Here is a 26,924-nt window from a genome sequence, read left to right on the forward strand (position 1 = left end):
ACTATATAAATATTATTTATAATTACCTCGATATTTTCCTAATATGTTTTCTAATCTTTCATCTCTTCATATCTAATCCATCTTTCACACTTCTGTCAAATTTTTATCTTCTTTATGCATAAATATAATTACATTAATCCCCTGCTTAAAACCCTTTAATGACTCCCAGTTACTCACCTAATAAAATATAAACTCCTTCAGTTAGCAACATGTCTCTGCACTCTCAACCAAATGGCCAGATCTGGAGCATTGTAAAAATTTGAGACTGAGCTGAAGGGGAAACAGTCTGAGAACTATTAACTTATGTCTAAAATAAGAAGTAACAAAGATGTTTGGCTATTATATTTCAGAAGATCATATAAGAACATTTGACAGAAGTGACACAAATCTAGAAGAGATTAGGTAATATTTTACCAGTAAAAGAGAAATCATGAGAGCTATAATTTAGTTTTGAAAGTTGGCAAATGGAAACCCATGTTTGTGTTTTTCTGTGGGGGGAGGGCACAATGAATAACTGAATTGACATTAATGGAATAGACAAGTCTATATCTTGTACTAAAAAAAGAACAGAATAGTATATATTTGGGAATTAATCATAATGAATTGGATTTGCCCATAAATAGTTGCAGTTTGAGTTAGAATAATACCAATAATATATTGCCTATAAGTGAGAGAAAAAAGGTACACATATAAATTTAAAATGAGAGACTAGAATAAAAATGATCTAAATATAATATAATCTCAAATTATTGGAGCAATAATTATGATTTCTGATTTTATAATAGCATTAATAGACAAATGACAATTCCCTTTCCACATAAATATTTTATTGATCTCCTGATTTCTGTCTTCTTTACATAAAAACGTATTTATTTCTATAAATTTATTATATGTGTATATATATACATATGTTTGTGTGTACAATTATATGTATATGGCTTCCCTGAGTGAATGTAAGCTCCTTAAGTAGTAGGTTTGTTATTGTTATTATTTTTTTTAACTTTACATCAAGGCATAGAGCCTGGAAAATAGCAAGTACTTAATAAAAACTTGGTAGTTGATTGATTTATAATATATTTAAAGGATCAGTAAATAATGACACAATATCATTATTTAATATATAGGAATCACATGTATCATTAACAAAAACTAGATAAAAATGGAAAGGAAAAGAAATTGTAATGAAAATTTAAAAATGAATTAAGTTTCTGTGAGTTAACTTGATCTAAATTACTTTTGGACTTACTTAAATATAAGTGATTACTTTTCATAGACAGTGAAAGTCCTAAATTGGAGAAATTTTCAATATTTATAGCTAGCCATATTTTACATAAAAGTTCTACCTTTATTAAGCTATATATTTAATTCCATATCTATCAAAAATGAAATATTTCATAGAAATGAGCAAAATGTTTCTTAAAGTGAAATATAAGAACAGGGTATTAAGAATATTAAGGTAAATAATGAAAGAATTAAAGGAGGAATGGAACTGCTACATCCAAAATATAGATATAATTATTATCCAAAGTCTCTAGGTTATTGAGAATTTACTATGAGAAAAAAAAAGCCTGATTGACTCATATCCTTAGTCTTCACTCACAAAAGATTTTTTAAAAAGCAAAGTAGAACAGTGAAATAGATTAAATAAGCAAGATTTAGAAGCAAATCTACATAGCAGTTATGTTTTATAAATCCCCCAAACAAAACTATTCTGAAGGAAACTCATTTGTCAACAAAACTGCTTAGAAAAGGGAATAGCATTTTGATATGAAGCTGAAATTAGACCAGTGTCTTATACTACACACAATAAATCTCCAATAAAAAAATAGTATTAAAAAATCTCAACAAAAAAAAAGAATGAGAATGGAAGTTGAAATCTTTTATAATTGTAGCTGAAGAAATAATTCTTTTAAAAACCACAATATACTGGAAGTTTATGAAATGTAGAAGTAGTGACATGAATGACTTTAATATCTTTGTAAGGCAAAGACCAATCAGATTTGAAAAGAATATTTATCTTTTAATATTCAAAATTATTTTTGCTGTTGTTCTGTCATGCTCAAAACTTTGTTATTCCATTTGAGATTTTCTTGGGAAAGATATTGGAGTGGTTTGCCATTTCCTACTTAAAATCATTATAGAGATGAGAAAATTGAATTAAAAAGGATTAAATGACTTGCCTAAAGTCTGACAACTATTAATGTTTGAAGCCATATAAGAACTTGGGTCTTTCCTGACTCAAGGCCTGATGATCTATCTACTGTGCCACCTATTAGACATTAAAAAGGGACTCCTCTAAGCTAAAGGAGCAAAAGCTGAGTGGGGATGTTTGTATGGAGTAGAGTGGAAAAGGAAACTGATCAAACCCTCCCTTTTGAGTGGTCTCTATTGACTAGGAACAATAATCACCAGATTAGCTGGTTGTTTTCTTTCAAACCTGAAGAGGACAAAAATGATATCACTGGAGATGTCTTTTGACTTGTGATGACTTTGACTCGTGGATTTAAATGAGACAGAGATGCACACATTATTTGACTTTACTCTCTCTTCCCAGGGTCATCCAAATCCAATAGCAAGACAAACGTCAAGATAACTGTTGACAGCTTGGGATGTAGTGGAAAACCTTGAAATGTTCAAAGTGTGACTAATCTCTAAATCCTCCATGTGTCCTACTTTCATCACCTTAATGGCCATTGGAGCAATCTGTTTGCCTCTGACCCTTATGCCAAGGGAAGCTACTACATACCTGGCATAGTCATCCCTCCTAACTTATAGATGGGTCTTTTGGTTACTTTTACCCTGGCTTAGTCTGCCTGCCAAGATGATTTACTGGGATGTAGCCATTGCACAGGTTACAGCTTCTTGGAGCCCAGATGAGCCCACATGAGAGCTGGGTGGCCAAAGGACATCAGAGGAGAAAAGCATCCCTAAATAAAGGACTTAGCAATCCCTCACACCAGAAGTATTTCCTCAGGCACTTCTTACACTCAAGACTCATAAAAAAATGACTTTTCTATACAAAAGTGATAGTAACTGTCAAGACCATATAGTTTAAATAGAATACACAGTGGTGGCTTTCTCACATATTGCCTTCTGAGCTAACTTAAGCTCCTTGACTAGATAATTAACATGGCAACTATCACTTTTAATTGAGAAAAGAGACAGAACAGAGCCAAAGACATTAGAAAAGATTAAAAGACTGCAAAACAGACTGAATTCAAAGAAAAATATTAGTAGTATATTGTTAAAATCAAAACATATTGTTTTCTTTTCTTTAAAAAATGAATAAATAACAACCTCAAACTTTCCATGAATAATTGCATGCAATCTTTCTTTTGTGATTATTTCATCTGTTAATTTTATTTTTAAAATTATAGCAAAAAATTCATTAGTGAATTAACATATAAAAATTTCCAAAAAAGTATCATTTATCGACAGATAATATGTAGATTATTGGCGAATGAGTTGAATTCCTCAGATTGTTTCTCCTATGTCTCCCTCTTCTATACTCAATCTAAGTTGTGGACCAATCTGTAATCTTGTAAATAAATATGATTATTCTAAAGTGTTGAGCCAAGCAGTTCTTTTAAAATGTTTTTGTTCAGTAGTGATGGAATACCAGGATCTGGGGTTTATTTTAGAAAATGGTTCAAGGCATCAGTATTTGAGGGTATTATTTCATTCTTCTGAATAAACTTGGGGATATAATAATCAAAGACTAATGTTGCATTCCTGATGACATAATAAAGAGCTTATTATTAGGGAAAAATCACTCAAGATAATTTTAGAACAAAGTGAATTGTAAAGACCTAGTTACAAAAGGTATTTTGTGAAGTTCTGATGTCCATAATAAGAACGAAACACTTTTATTAGTTTCTATGTAATTCCTTTCTGTAAGTGACACACTTTTTAGTTAGTAATTAATTGATGCTTCAGTACCATCTGGAATTCTGTGGCTAAACATAATTCCAGTGACTGACTTTCTTCCTAATGTTTTAGTATAAACACAAAAGTTAATAATTACATGATGTCATAAAAATGTTTCATTTTAGTTTTTAGTGAGTAAAATGGCAAAGAATATACTTTTCTAATAGATGATGAAATGGCTGAAAAATGGCTGATTTAATTTTCAATTTAATTCAATAACATTAAGTAAGAGCCTTGTATGGGTCAAGCACTGGGGAAACAAATAAGAAAGATAAAAAGCATTCCTTTCCCTCAAAGATATTATAATCTAGAGGAGGAAGACAATACTGAAAAGAAGCCAGAAGGGGAATGGGAATCTGGTTCTATTGAGTTGAAATATGGCAGAGTTGAATATGCAAAACAGAGTGAATGAATGAAAATCATAGTAAAAAGAGAGTTACCTCTCATTTTTCACATATGTAAAAAAAGGAAACGAATGAATTATTTTATATGGTCTATTTCAATTTTAATATCATGACTCTCCTATTCCCATATTCTATGCTTGGGATATTTTAAATTTTCAAGGGTAAACAAAAAGATACTAGAAATCTGCTAAACATTGGAAGAAATTTACTAGCTTCAAATAGATCACAGTTTCAACATTAGATAAACTAAATTAATTTCAATTACTTCTTGAATACTTGAAATATGTTTTTGCTTCTTTGTACTTTTGACTGATATAACAACTTATCAAAGATTCTTGTATGAAATGTCACTTATTTGAGAAGACAGGTTTTCTGTAGTTGAAGTGAGAGAGAAAAAAGCCAAGGGTTCTGTGAAAATCATATTAAAACAGAAATGAGACCGAAAATATTCAATTGGATTTTGGGGTTTGAGAAGTTATACAGTGATCAATAGACATACATGTCTTATTATTGTTATTCAAGATTTAAATAAAAATATTTTTCCTTCAATTTTGTGTATATTTTTTTACGTGGCTAAGTAGATAGGACATAAATATTTATTAATTTGTTTAGACCTAACTACTAGTTAGATAGAACTCTTAAAAGGCTGTTTTGCTTATTTTGCCTAGGACTACCATGTATTGGTGTATACAGGAGTACCAAAATGTTCACCAGACTCTAAACTCACTATATATTGAGAAAGTTTGAGATCTTCTGCCATAACTTAAAGATAGAGAAATTTCCTGCAATTTCATCATTTTTTCAACCTTATTCTTATTTTTTTAATGATACTACTCCTCTACAAATAGAGGTTTCTTTAGCAGAGACAGTGTATTTTACCTATTCTCTCCTTCTTCCCCCTGAAGAACATCTTGAAGGTAGTTAATATTGACATCATTTTCTTTAATTTGTAGAGGTTGATTTTTCATCCTCAATTTAATCTAAGGGTATTTTCTCCTTGGACTCTGAAGTCATGCTCGACTTGATCCCCACTGTCTCCTCTTTTTACAGAATGCTATTAAAATAAAAATTCCTTGCTTCTTAGCAAGTGGGTAAAAAGTGTACTAAATCTTTAGGAACAGTTTGAGAGTAATTTCTAATGGGAGAAATACTTATTTTCTCAAGAGTTCATGGTTTTCCTGTACATAAGCTATTTTTGAAACTCCTTTCTGTGGTTTTGCTTTTTTCCTGGGCAGAACAATAAGGGCATTTACACTGCATTGTCAATGAGATCATCAAGTGAAGTAGTAAAGGGAAAGAAGGGAAGCGGGTTTAGAACAGACTCCTATGGAACCTCCATGACCAATTTTTTTTTTTGCTACATACTTTCTTTGTCCATATAATTCAATACTATTATACTTTATGTTTGATCCCACTTTCTTTAGTCACCTTTTATTAAGGACTTGTCCAAGGGAAGAATATGCCCAGGTGAAGTGGTGAAATATTTTGCTGTTGATGTTACTACTATACTTCTAGCCTCTCTCAGGAAAACTATTATCTAAACATGAATGGATTCAGCTGATTCAACTTATAATGGGAAATACACCAGCAGATACTTGTATTTGATGGCACTTTAAAATCCAGTCTCATAGGGTTACCTTAAAAACTCTGAAGAGGGGTAGAAATTACCCTAAAATAATGATGTCTTTGAGTACAGTGGGGAGTACCTACAGAAATGATGATCACATATATGTAATAACCAAGTAAGAAAACAAGTTGGAGATATGGAGAATTATTTTTGAATTCTAATTTTTTTAGGATCTGAAGGTCTTTTAAGGTCTTTTTAGCTTTTAAGCTAAAGTAATTTACTCCTAGGCTTCAACCACTGGGCTGGTTTTTGTTACAGGCAGAATGGAGATGTAATCATTTATTTATCTTTAAACAGGAACATCCTTAGGCAATGAAGTCAACAAACACTAGCCATCATTATTGACAATAGTAATGCCAGCCACATGATAGGGAGGAAGAGGTGTGTTGGTCTTATTCTAATATATGCCTTTTCCTGAGATCAAGGAATGAGGAAGGATTTGACATCTCTAAGTCCATCTCTTCAATGGCTATTTATGTCTTGATATGTTCAGAAGAGGGATTAATTGGTGATATCAGAAGGGGTATATATTGGTCAGCCTGAGGGGTTTGTGCTCTCTCTTTTGCTATTCTTTTAGCTGCACTCTCTTTTGTCCTGCTCATACTGTTTGCATGTCTGTTAAGACTAGGGAGGGAATCAACTGTTTAGATTCATTTGAGCTGTCAATTTATAATTTAACTTAATATTTAGAAATATTGCTTCTCAAGAATTTAGCCATTATAAAAAGAAAGTGTCAACATTCATTACAGAATTATATCTGGTAGTTCTTAATAAAATCCTAGTCCCTATGTCATACAATCACCCCACAAAATCCCCCCTACATTCCCTCTATACACATATTGTTAAATACACACACACACACACACACAGAGACCACCCCCCTCCATTCAGAATATTGGCTTCATGGAAGCTTCTTGAACCCTTGGTCATAATGGCAGTTGTTGTTGTGCCCTGCATTCCATTCATATTTTCAAATCTAACTTTTCTTACATTGGCCATATTTTGAATTTAGTTATCAATTTCAACTGTATTTTTTTAGCTTTATAACCATTTAGATTTGAATTTTCCATGTTGTATTGTACAGGGTGAAAAATCTTAGTTTCTGGATACAAGTTAGATTTTTTTTTCCTTAGGGAATCTGCACCAAACAGCTTTTTGAAATTTCAATTAGTCCTAGTGGGAATTTGTCCTTGTCTGTGAGATTGTCTACATTGTACGTATTTTTTAAAGATACATCTGCAATAGTAACCCTAGTCTGTGCATTCACATAATTATCTTGGTGCTGGGAATTGAAATTTTGTTTCTTTGTTTTTGTCATCAACTTGTGATTTTGTTGATGTGAGTTTCTATAAATTTCCTTTCTCTCCTGTTCAATCCCTGAACCCAATCTGCACTCAAAGAAAATTTCCAGATAAGTTTTGACTTTTTCTTTAGTCTTTTCATGACTGGTTACTATGCTGCTTCTGTATAAATCTCTAATATCTTGTTTCATCTCTGCTACCATATTTTGATCTGGTTTTTTTTTTTTAATCTCTTTAACTTGTCTCTGCTTTTCACTTACGTTCTGGTTTGATTCTTCATTGGAAACTTTCACATCACCTATAAATTGATTTTTAGGTACCACCCATGTAATTTCTTCTCCCTGTTTATCTTTAGCTTTCAATCCTGTAAGTCCCTTATTATGTTTTACACTTTGCCATTCCTTTTTCCCATGCCCATTATTATTTTTCCCAATTATTTTAAGGTCCTGACTTCATGCTGAATATTTTCCCTTAGTTACTACATCTGAATATCTTGGCTGAATATTTTCCCTTAGTTACTAAGTCTGAGTATCTTGGCTTAGCTCCAGATTGTATAGCCAATTGCATACTCTTAAGGTCTGGAGTTTCAGAGCTCCTTAGGGTGCAATGATCACAACATCTGCTGGTATTAGATCTATAATAAGTTCTTCCTTGATTTTTGGTATTTGTATTGTTTTGCTCATACTTTTTCTTCAGATAACAATCTTTTACTACGTGGCCAACTCTGTGCCACAAGAAGCACTTCCTTGTCTCTTTTTGATCTCTCTGTTGTTGATAGGAGGGTCTAGAGTAGGTCCTAATTTTAACATATTAATTTCTTTAATCTCTTTTTTTTCTTCAAAGATTCCTCAGTGTGGTGTAATTTCTGTCTTAATTCTTTTTTTTCCACATTCTTGTTCCTTTTGGTTATCAAATAGGTATGTTTTAGTGTCCCTTAACTCAGTTATTGATATGCTGTCATATTTTGGGAAAAAAATTCCTGAAAAAATTCTTTAAATGGGTATTTCAGCCCCTTATAAATTGCCTTCTTAAATGTGCCACAGATTCCTGAGTATCTTGATTTAATTCCATGATAGACACAGTGGTCTCAGATAGTCTATCAATAAAGGTGACTTGATGCTTATCTTTATCTTGGGTCATTTTATAAAATTTGCTCCAAGAATTAGGCTTAAAACAAAATGATTTAATAGACTGCAGAAAATCTTCTCTGCACTTTCTGAGATAGGTTAAGCTTGATGGACTAGCAAAATCAAAATCCTCTCTCTCTCATCTGCTTTTGGCCAACTTGTCAGGGAAGCATCCTGCCTGGTCTTTTCTATGAATTGCTGGTGTTCATGAGGGCTAAAAACATCAGACAAAATAAGATATGTATCTTCAAAATCAGGCTCAAAAATTTTAAAGGCCCATTTCAGTTCTTTGAGACCCTTATAAGAGTCAGATAGAAATTTTGGAAACCACCATTTCAAGGAGTATGGGTGCTGTGTAGAAAATGACTTATGGACTTTAGAATGGAGAACACCAGTCTGTCTGTTATCTTAGCTTTGTCTTTCAATGATAGGATTTTCTGAGCTTCTGTAACTTTATCTTTGTTATTTCTGTCCATTTCCTTTGTCTCATTCTTAACTTTGTCTGTTGCTTTGTTATCTTTATCAGTATTCCCTGTTTTCTCACCCATTTCTTCCTTTTTCCCAGACTCTTCCTTATCCTATACTTTTCCCCTGTGTGCCAAATATTCAGAGCACATTTTATGGACCATTTGTTCTAATTTATCTTCAAGCACTGGGTTTTGGGCCTCTTTCTTAGGTTTAACTAGTCTTAGGACATTCCTGAGGTAAGCGAGAGTCTGAATCATTGCCATTACAATTACATAGATTTGTGTGATCATTTACCACATTATGGTATTGTAAAAAGGCAAATGTAACAAATGAGGTGGACTTGGCTACAAAATTCAACATTTCCACCATAACTCCTGTCACCGTGGTGAAAATAATGTTATATATCCAATATACCACTATTCTATTAGTACAGATACCCAGAACATTATCTGTAGCATCATATTTGTTATCTTCCTGTCCACTAGCCTGGGGTGGGTTCAGGATGTTTCTGGGTGCCAAATTGTAGTGGAGGGGAATACTGAGAGATGGGGACTGAATAGATGTTACCCCAGGAAGCAGGTTGAGGAAAAGGAGCCTTGATTCCAAGACACAACTTCCTTTTTGTTCTCTCTGCTAGGCAGCCTAATGAAGACCTTGCCTACCAGATGGTGAGTCAGCCCCTCCCCAGTCTTTATTTGGAATATTTAAATTCTCCCTCCTACTACAAAGTTAAAGACAGCTTCTTATAGTAAAAGATCTACTTTATTCTCTTTTGGGAAAGAGAGGATAGGGAAATTAATAGGAGAAAGGGAAAGAGGTTTTTTCTAAGCTATAAATCCCCTATCTCTGATAGAAGGCTTCAGTTCAAACTCCTTTTCATTCAGTTAAGATCTTCACTGGGCAAGACTCAATTCAGCCAGGTCAAGGACAATAGCCTTCCTCTTTTAGAGAGGTTGGCCAGAGAGAAGTGAGGTCAAGTGATGTAGGAACCAGACCACTCCAAGAAGAAGTGTGTCCAGAAGTCAGCTTGGGGTAACTTCCCCTCCTTTTCAAACTTCTATAGTATCTCTCCCTTCCCCTGCTGGGCTCCATCAAATTTGTCTTGAGATCATCTTTTGAACTTCATTTCTTTTGTCTATGACCATTTCTCTTAATCACACTATATCATACAAACACCCCACAAAATCCCCCCTACATTTCCTCCATACACATATTGTTAAATACACACACACACACACACACACACACACACACACACACACACAGAAAATTTCTAAAATATCCATATCCTTTGACATAGAGGAGATATATATCCCCAAGATGTAAAAGATAGAAAGGTCCCATATACAGTAAAATATTTATAGCAATATGTTTGCCTGTGTGTGCCTTTGTGTGTGTTTTTGTAGTGTCCAAGAACTGGAAACATACTATATGGCCATTAATTAGAGAATGGCTAAACAAATTGTAGTATATGAATTTAATGTAATACTTGTTTGTTTATGGAATAATAAACCTAGATCAGATTATTCCACAGATTAAATGATGCAAAGTATATGGAAAGGAAACTAGACTAACAGTTGGTGGGGGAAGGGGCAACTGGGAATGGCAGTTGGGTCTTGTGACTAGCACTTCCTTCCTGCCAGGAGTGGCAGTTGGGTCTTGTGACTAGCACTTCCTTCCTGCCAGGTCTTCCTTCCTGGTGTTGGAGGACGGTGGAGCTTGTTCAGCCCAGTCTGGTGTGATGTGCCTCTTCTTGGTTCAGCCCGAAGATTCAGGCCCAATCACTTCTTAAGGTCAGAACTATTCTCATTTGCTTTCTGTCTACTGCTAAGATTCTGAATTAGACAAAGCGAGGGCTGATATAGAATAGATGGGAGTGGGAGAAAACCTCTGCCAGCCTCTGGGGCCTGGCCTCAGCTCTGAAGTCTGAAAAACTCCAATCCCAACTGGTTAATAAACTTTATATTATTTGAATTCACAGTCAGATAAGTGGACTATCTTTTCTGGGCATAGAGGGAGCTGAACCCCCCTTTTCTGGGCATAGAGGGAGTTCATTTATTCAATGACAAACAGCCCTTATCGGACTCCTGCTGCTTCCTCTTAGTAGGGGGCATCTCTCTCCTTTGCTTCACCAAGCAATATTCCCTCTTTCCCCTCAAAAACCTCACTTTATCCCCCTGTTTTTTTCAATCCTCCCATTTCCCATTTCCCTTTCCCAATAAATATAACAAGTAAAATAAACAATGATTACAACAATGTAAATGGAAAGGTATATTACAACAAAAAGCTAACCACTAAATATTGAAAGTATAAATAAAAAGGTTACTCCCAAAAGAAGATATTAGAAATTCACTATTTTTGCTCCTTTGTCTGGATCCATGGGAGTGTAGCATTGTATAAATGTCATATTTTGTAATATGATTTTTGTTCTAATGATTTTTTTAGTCTTTCTCTTTTTCATTTTTCTTTTGAAAAACTTATAAAAATAGCTCTCTGGGTAGTGGAAAATAGAGAGATATAGAGAGAAATCTAGGTCATTGGTGTTAAATTTAAATAAAAATGGTCTAAGGATTTTTTGACTCTGTATTGACTTAGAAAAATGATATAGTCATATCTATTTTCTTTTTTCCCCTTTGTTAAATATCCCCAATCATAGACCAGGGTCCTGTTTGATACTTCTCATCTAAGTAATAGAAAATAAATTATATTAATAAAAATCTATTTAAAAAGTGCACTCCTTGGGGGTAAATACTATATTTTTTTAATTTTTATTCAAGTTTATCATAGTGTTTGATTCATAGTAAGTAAATAAATGTTTTCATATTTATAAAAAGGAAGATTCAATATACAATAAAGCATATTCATCAGTCTATTTTTTAGTAATGAAAAAGATACTTTATTTTGATATAAAAATGAATGTCATTTTAAATAATTCATTAGAAGTTCTTTCCATTTGAAATCTTGAACTTTTAGTGGAAGGGCTAAAAAATATAATGTAATTGGAAGAACATTAAACTGAAGAGTGGAATACCAAATTCTATTGTTGGCTTTACAAGTAACTTTACAACACTTTGAAAATATACTTTGCTTACCTGGAATATCATTTTCCCATAATAAATTATGAAATAATCTAAAAGGAAACTGGGAAGACTTCTATGAATTGAAGCCTATCTAAGTAGATAGGTAGCACAGAAAATAGAATGCTAGGTCTGGAATCATGATGACCTGAGTTCAAATTTTTACCTTAAGACTTATTAGCTGTGGGTCCATATACAAGTCATTTAACCACTATCTATTTCAATTTTCTCAACTATAAAACAGGACAATAATGGCACTTATATCACAGCACTTTCCTCATAAGATTGTTATAAAGATCAAATAAGATGCTTGTAAAACACATGGCACAAAGTAGGTGCTTAATAAATATTTATTCCTTTATAACATCTATAAAAGAAGATATATGTAAGATCATATTTTAGGCTCTAATTCTGTCTCTGCTTATATTTCTCTAGCCTGGAAGTTTAAGGGAAATAATGAAAAAAAAGAAATTAGCAAGAAAAAAAAGAAAAAATCAGATCTCATACTTCCACTATAGATTTAATCATTGAAATGATTTGATATTGGTTAAGAAATAGAGAAGCCTATCAGTGAAACTAATAGATGATAAAACATAGAGATACAATTGAGCACAGAAGTTTGGTTTTGACAAAATCAAAGGCTTCGGCTTTTGTGGGAAGAAGATAGAATCATTTGACAAAAAAAAAATGATGAGAAATGGAAAGAAGTCTGACAAATCATGTATAGATTAACATCAAAGACTGCATGCCAAGATAAACTTTAATCAGTTTTAGATGTAGAAGGTGAAAGTATAAAGTAAGTATAGAACTTGGAAAAAAGATTTATTTCCTGATATGTGGAAGAACAACCAAGTGACAGAAGATCATAGAAAACAAACTGCAAAAAAAATGATTTTATAAGATTAAAAATAATGGATAAACAAAATCAACAATTAAAATTAGAGGAGCAAAACATTTCAGGAAGTTATTTTGATTAAGGCTTCATAATTAAAATATTTTAATATTTCATTTAAATTTCTATTAACTTATTCATTGAGTTACTAAATTGTGTAAACCCTTTGTACCAGAGACTGCTAGCCATATATCCCAAAGAAAGAAGGGAAAAGACACATAAATACAAAGCATTTATACTAGCTCCTTTCTTTTAGTAGTAATAAAAACCTGGAAACTAAGGAATTGACCACTACATGGAAGCTAAACAAACTATGCTATATAAATGTAGTGAGATGCCATTTTGGCATGAGAAATGATGAAATTGACAATCTCGATGAAAACTGGAAAGACTTATAAGTATAAATTGATGTTAAATTTAGTAAGCTAAAGCAGGAGAATTTTTACAATAACAGTAAGTGTAAAGATCAATATCTTTGATACATAAAGGACTCAATTCAAAATGAGGTATCATTTTTGGACATGGTCAATGAAGGAATTGGCTTGGTTTAACTGTGGGTACTCATTATGGAGTCCATTTTTCTTCTTTAAAAATATTTCTTATTGTACAGTGGTATATAAAACAAATGATGGTTCCAATTTTTAAAGTGATTAAATAAATACAATTTTACCTGACTTACTTGGGGAAGTAGTAGTCTACTTCTGAATATTCTTAAATGTCATCACTATGCATTCTGCTTTTTATTGATAAATCCCCAATGGAAAAAAAAAAAGCCAACATCACTATATCTAGCCAAAATTTTCATTATTTCAAACTTTGTGATCAGTCATCTTTAATTTTATGAAAAACTCATTTTTTTTTCAAAAATATATATGGGGAACCACTTTCACATACATAACCTCCACCAAAGTTCACTTTTATCTTAAATTTTTGATAATATGATATTCCAAAGACAATTCATTATTTAAAATTGATTTAACTCTATTTGGCCATTTTTGAGTTATGCAGAAAGACCAAAGAGTTTGTCTCTTTTTGGTTTTTGATTCAAAGTATTTACCCACAAATTTGAAAGTAGTTTAATCAGACTATTTATTTGACATGTAAATAATAAAAAAACTGATTTTTCTTTAGAAAGAAAGAAGCAACAAATGTCTCATACAATTTCATATATTTAACAGAGCATATACCTTCTAATTTTAATAATTTAAATTTAAGTTTTCATGGTAATATGAGAATTCTATAATAATATTGTGGTTGCTTATTTAAAGATATATCAAGTCAAAAATGACTTTTAGTAGTTTTATTTACAAAGAGGTAGAAAAAGTGAAAATGGAAAAAAGTGGCTAAAGAGACAGGTTTTAACAAACCTATTAGCTCTTCTCCAATGAATTGAGGCTCAGCCCTTGTGGGGCTTCTCCACATCCAGTGGTGTCTTCAACTAGAGTTCCACCAATACAGCCTCCTCCAAAGCCACAGCAGGGATCTCCAGAGCCAATCTCTCCAGAAGCCAGGAACGAAAGGCCAACTACTCCCCACCCAAGAAGAACTCCACAGGAGAAGACCAAAGACCAGGTCCCAAGGCAAAGTCCTCCAACAATGAAGTCCAAAGGAGAAGATCCAGGAGCAGTCCTCCAAGAAGCAGTCCAAAGGCTAAAGTTCAAGCTCAAAGCTCCAAAGTCGAAGGTCCAAGCTGAAAGTTTCCTAGACAGGAAGTTCAGGACTTTTTATAGTCCTTTTTCTATGTCACTTCCTGTCCCTTCCTTTACTTTATGGGAACCTATTACAGTCTTTCAATTTGGCTAATACTGCCAAAGGAGTGGGGCAGTGGCCTCTGAAGTTGTCACCTACTTTAGTAAGTGACTTGTGAACTCTCTTATTTAGTGTTAAGTAGGGCTATTTAAGTTTTTGACTGATTAATTTAAAAATTGCTGATTGATAGACAAAGAAAGTTTGATTGATTCTTTATATGATGTACTATTTGTTTGTTTAGTTTGCCCTTGTGATAGGGACAAGGAAATTTTTGGTAAATCAGAAAGCATCATAAAAATATTATTGATTGTCATGGTAGTTGTTCTATACTTTATATAGCCTATTGAGCATAACACTAGGTTAAATTTTGGGGGAAACCTTCAAGATTAATTCCCTCCCCCCCTTATTTTGTGTGCAGGATATATGGAAAGTGAGAATTACTTGCCAAATATCAAATAATGAAAAAGGATTGACTATCTACATCAATTAAGGTTTTGTTTTGGAAATTTTTTCAACTTCATGTAACCAAAATTATGCCATCTTTACCTTGCATGAGCCTCTCCATCTTTGGTTTGCTCAGAAAATGTTCCCTTACCCATAGACTGACAAGTACTTTTCCCCTTTGTCCCACTAATTTGTTTATAATACCACCCATTATGTACCTATTTCAAACTCATCTTTCTGTATTATATAATATATTGGTCTTTGCTTTCTTTCTATCAGAGTATTTCATTAAATAATAGATTTTTGCTCCTAAACATTTGAATCTTTGGGTTTATCAAATGATATATTGTATGGTCATTTACTTTTGTTTATTGTGTACTGAAGTTTTTCCATTGATCCATCACTCTATTTATCCAGTGAAGATTGTTTTGATGATGACTGATTCATAATAGAGTTTGAAATCTGCCTTCCTTCATACTGTTTCTTTGACTTCCTTAATAATCTCAATTTTTTTTCTTCCAGATGAATTTTATATTTTCTAGTTCTGTTAAAAAACAAAAATAAAATGGTGATTGGATTGGTGTTGTACTAAATAATTAAATTAATTTATATAGAATTGTCATTTTTGTTATATCTGCCTACCCATGAGCAATATATATTTCTCCATTTGCTTAGGCCTGTCTTTATTTGTATGAAAAGTATTCTAAAATTATTTTCATAGTTCCTAGTTATGTGTCAGAAGATAGATTGCCAAGTATTTTTTTTTACTATCTAATATTATTTAAATGGTATTTCTTTTTTTTTTTGGCTTGGTTGTGCTTATGTTTATGATTTCTTTGAGTTTATTTTAAATCTTACAATTTTGCTAAAGTTATTATTTCTATTTTTTTAAATTATTTATTAGAGCTCTCTAAATATACCATCATACCATCTTAGAATAATAATTTTGTTTCATCATTGCCTATACTAATTCCTTTGATCATTTTCTTTTCTTATTGCTATAGTACTTTTCTAGTACTATGAACAATAACAATATAGATAATGGAATTATCTATATTATCTCCTATCTATATTATCTCCTATGAGGAATCCTTGATGTGGAAACCCTTCAGTAGGTTTAGATTATACATTAAATTGTAATTTGTCATTTTTACCTAATGAATGTCTTCCTCAAAAAAAAAAGTTTAAGTTGTACTTAATTTGCATTGATAAAATCTGTCTTGTTCCTTAATCCTTTCAGGAGTTTTAATCTTGGCTCCCCCTGAAACTGTAAATTCCTAATAGATCTGACAGCTAAGATTATCTTCTAGTACTAACATTATATAGTCTATGAAATTCCCCTTAAGCATTTTCTTTTTATTACATTGCTGTTCTTGTTAATTCATTAATTGACTTTCTAGGAAGCCTGAAAAGAAAAGAAAAACAAAAGAGTTTCTTTATTACCACTCTTTTGGTTTCTAATTCTATTTTAGTTTAAACAAAAAAAAATTGAATTTTAAAACTCTGACCAAATGCTTGTGAAAAATAAAAATTGGTGAGCAATTAAAAATACCCCAAATAAGCTTAACTGAAGTCACTATTGTATGCCTCTATCCAAAGTTGTCAAATATAATAACAAAAATAATAAATGTTTATTATATTCAAATTTCCTTCTGTTTCAAACATTTTGGCAGCCAATAATAATACTAGAACTTACACTGTGCAAGTATTGTGGGAATAGGATGTTTAACAATATACCTCTCCTCAAGAAGCTTATTTACTCAGGGAAGTCCAATTTACAGTGAAATGTATAATGTGTATGTAATTAGAGGATTTGTCTCACTACAATACAGACTGTCAGGTTCAGAGCTGACCTCCAGAGAAGGTTTGACTTGACTTCGATATTCAAGGAAAAAGTAAATTACAAGTAGGCAGTGAGCCTAGGGAGAGAATATAGTATAGGAGAAGTTAAGTGTGGACCAAAATATTACTCTTAGGAAAAATTTGGGCATATTTTTTTTATTCTTGAGAATTAATGAGGGTATAGAATTTGAAGGAGAAATGGGGGAAAGGGTATATGTTTCTTTTATTTATCATGACAAATTTGTGCAAGGAGTTATGATATCTGGCTTTCGTCAAATTCTTAATGAAGCAACACTTTAGTTCCTGTAATGAGAATTAAAATCAGCAAAGGACTCCTTAGCATATAATAGAAAGTGAACCTAAAATCAGGAGAAAATTTGGATTAAAATTCCATCTTTGCCTCTTCAGCCTTCTTGTCATATAAAATGTGGGAAAAATAAAACTTCTAGAGCTGTCTTACATGTTTTTTGTTAAGCTTAATTAAGAAATTTTATATTAATCTCTTTACAAATTTTATAATGTTATATATATATATATATCAGCAATGACTATGCTAGACATTTGATTATCTTCTTTTTGGAATGTAACAGTCTGATTTTCAGCTAGGCAGCATAATGGAGAGAGAGTGGACCAGTCTCTGGGGTTAAATCTGACCTTAGACACTTTTTGTGACTCTGGGAAGTCACTTAACCTCACTCAGCTTTGATTTTCTTATCTATTCAATGGGGATAATAATAGCCATTCCCTCCCAGGGATATCATGAAGAAAAATTATATTAACGTTTATAAAGCAAATGTTCAAGTGCTGTTTAAATTTTGTTCTTCAGTCATTTCTGATTTTTTGTGATCCAATTTGGGGTTTTCTTGGCAAGGGTACTGGAGATGATTCCATTACCTTCTCCAGCTAATTTAACAGAAGAGTTAACAAGGTAACAAGTATTCAGTTACATCGTGTCTGAGATTACATTTGAACTCAGGTCTTCTTAAGTCTAGGCTCAGAGCATTATCCATGGTGGCATCTAGATGCTCACTAATTAATTATTAGATGTTATTGTTGTTCTCCTACCTAATTGTTTCTTCAGCTTCTGAGTATTATCATTCACATAAACTTCTTATAATCAAGTGTGCTCAAGAGCTCTGTTCTTGGCCATGAATGCTCTTTTTATATTTATTCTCTTGTTGATTTCATCAGTTCCCATCTATCATATCTATGCAGATATCTTCCAAGAACAATATTTATTATTCAATGATCAGTGAGTATTTATTAAATTCCTCCTCTATGCCAGACACTAAATTAGACCTTAATATACAAAGGGAGAAATGAATCTGTTCCTGTCCTCAAGAACTCTATAATTTGTAATCTTTATGAAAATGCCTAGCCACAGAGATCTTAAAAGACCGGTGGCTAGTTACAACACTGTGTATGTTAGAGTTAAGACAAACCAGATTCTAAGGCAGGACTTTTATCTATTGCACCAAACTGCCTTTCATAATGATCTTAGAATTATAATATAGTTTCACATTCACACATGTATATAAAATAATTCAGGTAAGTATTATTATTATTTTTGAATAAATACATTTGCTAAATATAATAAAGAGGTAATATAGAATAATAGCATGATAACTGTTAATATGTATGAAATGAGGGAATTCTTCAAATGGGAATAATAATAGCACCTATCTCTCAGGGTAACTTCAAGAATCAAATGAGATTATATATCTGAAGCCATTTTAAACTTTAAAGCACCATATGAATATTAGCTATTTTAATTAGCACTGATGAAATCCCAGTTCATTAAATATATCTTAATAACAATAGGAATTAATTATAATTAATAATAGAAATGTGTTTATAATAATGTTATAATGATAACATTTGGTTACATGGCAGTTAAGAAAATATCAACATATAACTAAAGTCAAAGTTATGTGTCTATCATATATATGAATATAAATATATATGCATATATATATATATATATATTTATATATATATATATAACACATGTATTTGGTGATGCTGTGGATAGAACACTGAACTTTGAGTCAAGAAGACATGAGATCAAATCTTGCTTGAGACACTTATTAGCTTTGACACTTGGCAAGTGACTTAACCCTATTTGTCTCAATTTCTTCATTTGTAAAATGAGCTGAAGAAGGAAATGGCAAACTTCTCCCATATTTTTACCAAGAAAACCCCAAATGAAGTCATGAATCAGGAGTCAACAAATGGTAAATATGTGTATATGGATAATATAAATGGTGTAAATCTTGTTTCCTACAATTAGGTCACTGAAATAGGATTTTTCCATTTCTTTTGAATAGTATCCCTTCCCTCTGCTATTATATCATAATGTTGAAGACACCGTAACTTCTGAAATAATTATTTATGGAATAGAACTGGAATAATGTGTTTTATTTGTTCTCATTTTTCCTAGATTTGCCTGAAGTACATGAATTTCAGTATGAAATTCAATTTGAATCTGAACTCATGAAATCCAACTTGGAATCTTGTATTGCATTATATCTGGTCAAGAAAAAGCAAAATGTAGAAAATGCAGTTATATCACTAGCCTTCAATATAGTGTTTGCACCAAAGAAGCCAATTAGGTAATTCTATTTCCCATTTTCCTTTAAAGAATAAAAGTTATCCATATTCCAATAACCTAAGATTTTTTTCGAGTTAGTTTTTCTGGGATAGGATTTTTTTAATATACTTAAAGTGAATTTTATGGATATAGTAACTCTACTTTCAGTGGGCTATACAGAGTGTCATGCAGGTTAATGGGGTGTTTCTAACTCATTTATCTGTCACCCCTCAGTCTGCTGCTTAACTTGTTACTTTATTTAATCTTATCTTGATCTCTAACTTAATATAGGAGTACATTTGCATATTTTCTCATCAGTTAATAAAATTTTAACAAATCTCTCAAACTAAGCTCAGAAATCCCAATGTTAGATATCATTTATTTAAAAAATAGAAGAAAATTCATTTCCTAGTGGTTTTACTAATTTCTGTATATATTTATCTTCCAGATTAATATAATCAATCTCCTTAATCTACCAGAATTAAAGAACTGTTGAAATCACTGAATGTTGGCTATATTTGAATTAAAATAAATAATAACACAGATAATTATTTACAGTATTTTAGTTAGAAAAAACAATCATATAAAAAGAAGGCTTTTCCAAGTTATTTGTTTCTGCATTGATGGAAAGGCCTTCTTTTTACATGGAACCATCCTAACTAGTATCTTATGAAAAAGATTAAGAACTCTTGTGAAAGGACTGTGAAATAGTCTTGAACTCACTGGTGTGGCAACTGTGTTCATAAACATGAAAATATCTGCCATTACACTTAGAAATCTGATCGATTGGTTTGATTAGTTTTCATAGGAATTTGTGATTGAGTTTGCTTTTTGGTTAAAGAAAGACAGGTAGGTGGTGTCATGTGGTAGGTAAATAAGGATTGTACATGCTATTACATAAAGAATATTAGGAAAAGTTTGAAAACTTAGAAATGAGTCTGGTAAAGTGGAAAGAGAACTTTATTCTTTTCAAAATAGCTGACTCTATCCTGACTTTATCACATCTTACTTTTGAAGATTACTTAGGCTCTGTGTACATCAATTTCCTCATCTCAAAAAGAAGCAATATTAACAGCAAATTGTTTTATAGAATTCTATTAAAATATATGATCACATAGAAAAATTATGAAATTCACAAACTATCACAAATTTCCTTTAACTTACCAGGTGATGAAATTTTTAAAATTAAATATGGGATATTAAAGTAGCATTAACTCCTTACAAATGTGTACCTTAAAACACAACAGATTATGGAGTCAGCTATTAGGAAGATAAACATAGGCAAAGAGAAATAGTTTGAAACTGAAATGCCAAAGAATGCCTGAAAATGATTCATAATTTCTATTCATTGTATTGCTGGCAAAGTTATTTCACTGAGTTTCTGAATCAAACATAACTTTATAATTTGCAGTCTTAATGAAAATGCCTAGCCACAGAGATCTTAAATCAGACTCACAAGTACTTTGAAGTAATTAATGAATAAGCTTATTAATTCTAGTATACTAATTTTATTGATTAGTATTTTGCCTTTTGTATTTATTTGTATAACATATCTCTCTCTCTCTCTCTATCTATCTATCTATCTATCTATATATCTATATATCTATCTATATGTTGTTGTTGTTGTTGTTTTTAAGATCTGTAATCACCTTGGCGGTTCAATGTAGCACAGATGGGATATGGAACTTTCCAGTAACTCTGACTGCCACTGAGCCAGACGTGGATGATGTTATCAATATTGAAGGGATTGGCTTGTTCAAGGAATCTTCTGTTGCCTTTAGGCTGACAAGTCAGACACAGTAAATATATATGCATATATATATATATATAAGTATGTTTATATGTCCAACTTTAATGGAAAAAATATATTCAACTATGAAACAAAAGGGAAAGAGAAAACTTATCTAGGTGATTTTTTCAATTCTTACCAATACTGAAATACATATTGCAAAATGTCTTTCAATATTTTATCAACTAAAACTGTTTATAGATATACTGTTATATATATTTAACTGTATATATTATATAGAATTTTATTTAAATAAAATTAATATTTAAATAACCAATAAAATAAAATAAAAATACTATGATGATATTATATAATAAATATTATTTAAGTAGCATAAGTGAATAATATAAACATAAATCTGAATAAATATATACAGTATAGAATGATAGGTAAAGTCAATATTTAGCATCTTTGAAATGTAAAACAGGATTAGACCTCATTACTATTAATGTACTATTGACTTACAATGAGTAGTTCAATATATTGTTACATTTATTATATACATATGCATATATAATATATACATATTCTCAATAGCAGTTTACCATACCACAATGTGCTACTAGTAAGAGGAATAGAGTTATATTCTTCATTGACCAAGGATCCCTAATAAACATTCCAAATGTCCAACTTTCATTTTAAAATCTCTAGCAAATGGAAGGCTCCTTCTCTCCAAAACTGTCCATTTTGTTGGGTGAGTTCCTCCCATTCATATTCAGCATTATGATTAGTAACTGTGTGTTGTTGTTCATCATGTTTAGTTCTTGCTCTATTCCCTTTCTCTTTGTTCCTCCTCACCAGAATTTTGCTTTTTGTCATCCCACTATTTCCCTCTCCCTTCAATTACCTCTGCCTTCCCTTGTCTTATATTCCCTCTACTTCTCTGTAGGGTAAGGCAGAATTCTATACCTCACTGAGTATACTTGTATTTGTCCTTCTGAGTCAGTTAGGATCAGAGTAAAATTTTAGTATCGGCCATCACCACCCGTATACCCCCCGCTCTATAATGATTTTTCATGCCTCTTTATGTTATATAATTTACAACCATTTACACCAATCTCTCCCTTCCCTTTTCTATCAGTGCAAGCATGCCTTGATTTTTTACATATTATTTGTATTGTAGTAAGCAAAGAAAGACTGTATTTTGATTGACAGAGATGTGACACAGAATCACATGGGACCCAGGGTCAAGATTCAAAGGGCTGGTGCAGATAAAATTGCTTCCTTAAGCTTACTTAAGGCTTGCAGATGTTCAAGTTTGAGTTTCAGAGGTTCTGGTTCTGTATTCCTGGTTCGATCTGCTATTTCACTATATTGTAATTATCTGTAATTTCACTATACTCAGGTATCCATTGTCAACAGAAATCAGTTGTTCCAAAAACAGCTCTGAATTGTTTCTTGGTCTTAGGTGTACTCAGTTTTTGGATATCAGCTATTCATTTCTGAGTGATACTTCTGGGACCCTCTGACAACACAAATCCAAGATATTCAAAGTGAGATATTGACCCAATGTAGTTTTGCCTTAGAAATTTCATGCCAATGTTTGTATAATTCAATCAAAAGAATCTTGCTATCCCTTTAAACACACTTTTAGCAGATTGTGATGCTAGGAGGATATCATCAACAACATGTACAATTTTATTCTCCATTAATGTTATTGTTTTAAGGTCTCTGTTCAAAATCTAGGAGAATTGGCTTGGGCTATTGGTGAATTCCTGTGGAAGATGAGTACACATCCACTGGGTTTTTTTCCCCATGTAAAAGCCAATATCTTTTGAGAATCCATGTGAATTAGTATCGAGAAAAATGCTGAGCATAAATCTACCATGATGAAATATCTTGCTTGACTTGGGATGGAAGATTATAGCAACTAGGCTTGGTGTACTATAGGATGTGTCTTTATTACATGATTGTTTACAGCTCTCAGGTCTCGCAAATCTTGGATGAATCTGTAGAAGACAATTTTGCATTTGGATTTTTTATTGGAAGAATAGGTATATTATAATCGAGAAGCACAGTGTTATGATTCCTTGTTGAATTAGGGACTCAGTGATAGGCCTGATACCTTCTATTCCTTCTTTACTCAACTGGTCTTTCCTTGGTTCTCACTCTTACTGGAGAAAATGATTTCAATAGACCTACATCTGTGGAAGATTTTGATCATAAATCTTCTGAGATATCCTCAGGAATAGGACAGATGGAATCCAACTCATCCTCTGTACTGACTGAATATAAGAACAGTAATGGAAAAGCTTTCAGAGATTCTTCTGGGAGTTGTAATGATATATCCCCAGTGTCAGTACATTGAATCATTGCTCATAATTTACTCAGTAAATACCTACCAAGAAGGTTCATGGGGCATTCTGGCATAGACAGAAATGTATGCTCCACAGATGAAGGACTTAAAAGTTATCATTTTAGGTTTAATTTTGCTACTCTCTCTGGTTTTCCAGTAGCTCCAATCATTTCCATACTACCAACAGCTTTACAATATTTAGGAAGACTTTTCAAAACTGATTTACTGGCTCCAGTATCCACCAAATGATCACAAAACTGATCCCCTATAGTTACAGAAACATAGGGTTCAGCTGTTTGGAGTTTGGAAGGTTTCAAGAACTGGTGCAAGCACAGTAATATCATTATAAAACTCAGTAATTTTCTGTCCATCCAAGCTTATGTCTGCTTGAATTACATGAGTTTCCCAGGATTTGGTATCATCAGCTTTTATATTACTCTCATTGGTCCTTATATTCTCCATCTTAGTATCATTGTTCTCATTTACAATTTCATTATTATTATTCAGTTTATATTCTTCAATAATTTCTCTTATTTTACATTCATTAGGATTTTCTCTTAAATTTATATTACAATGTTCTTTTTCTGTACAATTATTTACACTAATTATATTATCTTCATTTCTATCACCATCTAACTTATTTTCATTACACTCAATTTTATTTATCCTCAACTCATTTTCATTTATACCACACTCATTATTTCCTGATTCATTTTCATATGGACTTAGGGTAAACCTTCATAAGCTACACGCCCCATTACTCTGGTCACCTTTTACTACCTGGCTGTACTTTGGTCTAGCCCCAGAATTTACCCATGATTGCATTGTTGTGACATCTGGTGCTTGTTGGCCCTGGCAGCAGGCATTTTGGCATTGATTGCACCCTCTATTCTGGTAGTTAGTGTTGTTATTCCATCGATTATTATTCCAATTGCTATTACTCCAGTTATTATTGTACTGCCTATTGTATCCTCCATTCCCATTTATCTGCCTTCTAAATTGGTTTTTGAATCTGTAATCCTTGTACAAATGTCTAATCCTGTCACAGAGAAAACATCTAGGGCCTGATCTTCTTTCACTAGGCCTATAGTTATTATTGCTATTTCTTGGATGCATAGATCTCAAAGCAGCTACTGCTTTTACCTCCTTAATCTCATTTTCCTTTGCCTTTAATTCAGCTTCCCTCAATTTTCTTTTTAAATTCTCTACAATGGAATCTCTTTCATAATATTTCTCTTTCGGGTCTTTAGTCAAATATGTGGCCTTTCTCCTCAATTCCTCCAAATCAAGCTCTTCCCGATCTGGGTAATTAGATTTAAAGAACTGCCTAACCTTGGGCACAGCATTCTTGACAAAAATATGCTTGATGTGGGCAATGGTGCCTTCATCTATTGCATCCATTCTCAGGAGAATTTTGGCTGCCTCAGTTATCCTTTCAAGGAAAACCACAGGTGCTTCTGATACCTTTTGTTTAATGGCCTCAAACTTGGACCATGGATTAGGCTGTTTTGTATATTGCCCCATTACCTCCAATATGGCATCCCTGGCTTCAATAAGCTCTTCATATACCCCATCATCAGATGATTCAAGTTTCCAATTTTCTGGCCATGATTGCAAATGAGGGTCTGATCTAGTCTCCTCTATAAACTTATTCCTCTCTTTGTGAGTACTTCCTTCATAAGGAGGGGAAAATGATTGAAACCTGGGTCATTGAATTCTATAGCCCATTGTATCTACTTAATAACCTTGTTAGGCTCATCACTAAAGTTTGGAGTTCTTCTCTTTATTGATTCGAGGTCCTCTGGGGAAAATCTCTTATGGATTCTTACTTTGTGTATTTTATTCTTTGTTACTATTGGTAGATCTCTAAGGGGACATAGATTGACGTTTCCTGTTGCCTCTTCTTGTTCTAGTCTGCTGAATGGTTTATTGTTGTTGTTATCATTGTTATTATTATTGTCAACATTGTTTCCATACCCCTGGTTTATATGTCAGTTGTTTATATAATGTTCAATATTGTCAAGTTGGTATCTCATATGGATTACCATGACCTTTAACTCTGAATCTTTAGTGAACCATGTGATTATTACCTTTAGCCATTTCCCAAAACAAACACAGGTGCACAGGATTTATACAGGACAAAACAACAAATCACACTTAAGGAAAAATGAGCAAAAACATCAATCAGCTTGACTTTCATGACCAGTTTTATCCAATCAAACTCCAATATCAGGTGGCATATGCTTGGGAAACCAACAAATATAACATAAGGGATTTATAACATGTATTCCCACATGAACAATAAAATTGTGCCTAACATGACTGAGGACATGTTTATATCAACCAGTAATATAGAATTAATAACACTTGGCAGAGCTGGGTAGGTTATATTTATTAATTATTTTAATTGTCTGTTTGATTGTAAGTTACTTGTAGTACTTATGGGAAAATTCAGTTGAGTCAACATTCTAAACCTCTTTGAACTACCAGGAGCTCAGAGGGAAGGCCTAATGGAATTCTGGGGGCTTGGCTATCCTGGGGGAGTCATTTTGACTGCACCACGTGTTCCTGGTGGACATCTTGGGTCAGCTATCTTGGAACGGCTATTTTGAAAAAATTTTTTTTTGTAATTTCATGTAATTTGTAGCATCTTATATATTGTATGTTTCTTGGACAGTGTAATACCACCTATAGTGTTATTTTGGGATGCTTAAGGGGAATAAACAAGAGATAAACATCTAAATATTTTTAGTTTATTAATGGGGAAATAGGATAGGAATGAGGGTAACAAGGAGAAGGGAAATCACTAAGTCTTATTCCCAAAAGTAATAACTATTTTATTGGCTAGTTTCCTAAGCTAAATAAGTTAAGTCCCACACAAATAGTATCTCACAAAGTTGAGTCCAAGATGGGCCGAAGTCCAAAAGGAAAGATAACAGCTCCCAGCCAAGTAGATGAATCTTCCTTATGCTCTCCAGTCCAGCTGACCTGCAGGCTGGCTGCAGTCCCTCTACATAGCTGATGTCTTCTAAGGACCAGTGGTAACTTTTATAGTTGAAATTAAAACTACCAATCACACTTACTTCTGCTCCAGAAGGAAAAAAAAAAAACTGTTGTCAGTTGGGACAAACCTTCCCCCAACCTCTTTGCTTGGAATCTTGACCCAGATTCCCATGGGATTCTGTGTCACATGACTCTGTCAATCAAAATACAGCTTTTCTTTGTTTATTACAATATGCATATATCATACACACATATAATTTCATATCATCACATTTATAAACATAAATTATCCTATATTATCATATACATCATATCATATCATATCATATCATAATCAGCTTACTTCCCTATATTCTTTCTGGGTAAATTCCTTCTATCTTCCCTACTA

At 32.5% G+C, this 26,924-nt stretch overlaps 1 protein-coding gene across 3 annotated transcripts in view; it reads left to right on the plus strand.

Moving 5' to 3' along the window:
• Positions 1-26,924, plus strand: part of CFAP47 (cilia and flagella associated protein 47) — an 886,918-nt gene that overhangs the window by 755,309 nt on the left and 104,685 nt on the right. For all 3 annotated transcript variants that reach the window (XM_016433371.2, XM_007493353.3, XM_056826272.1), the window contains 2 exons: positions 19,299-19,470; positions 21,086-21,247. In XM_016433371.2, the coding sequence (XP_016288857.2) occupies positions 19,299-19,470; positions 21,086-21,247 (334 nt within the window). The remainder of the gene's footprint in view (positions 1-19,298; positions 19,471-21,085; positions 21,248-26,924) is intronic.

This window comes from Monodelphis domestica, chromosome 4 (genome assembly GCF_027887165.1).
Source record: "Monodelphis domestica isolate mMonDom1 chromosome 4, mMonDom1.pri, whole genome shotgun sequence".
Taxonomy (NCBI): Eukaryota; Metazoa; Chordata; class Mammalia; order Didelphimorphia; family Didelphidae; genus Monodelphis; species Monodelphis domestica.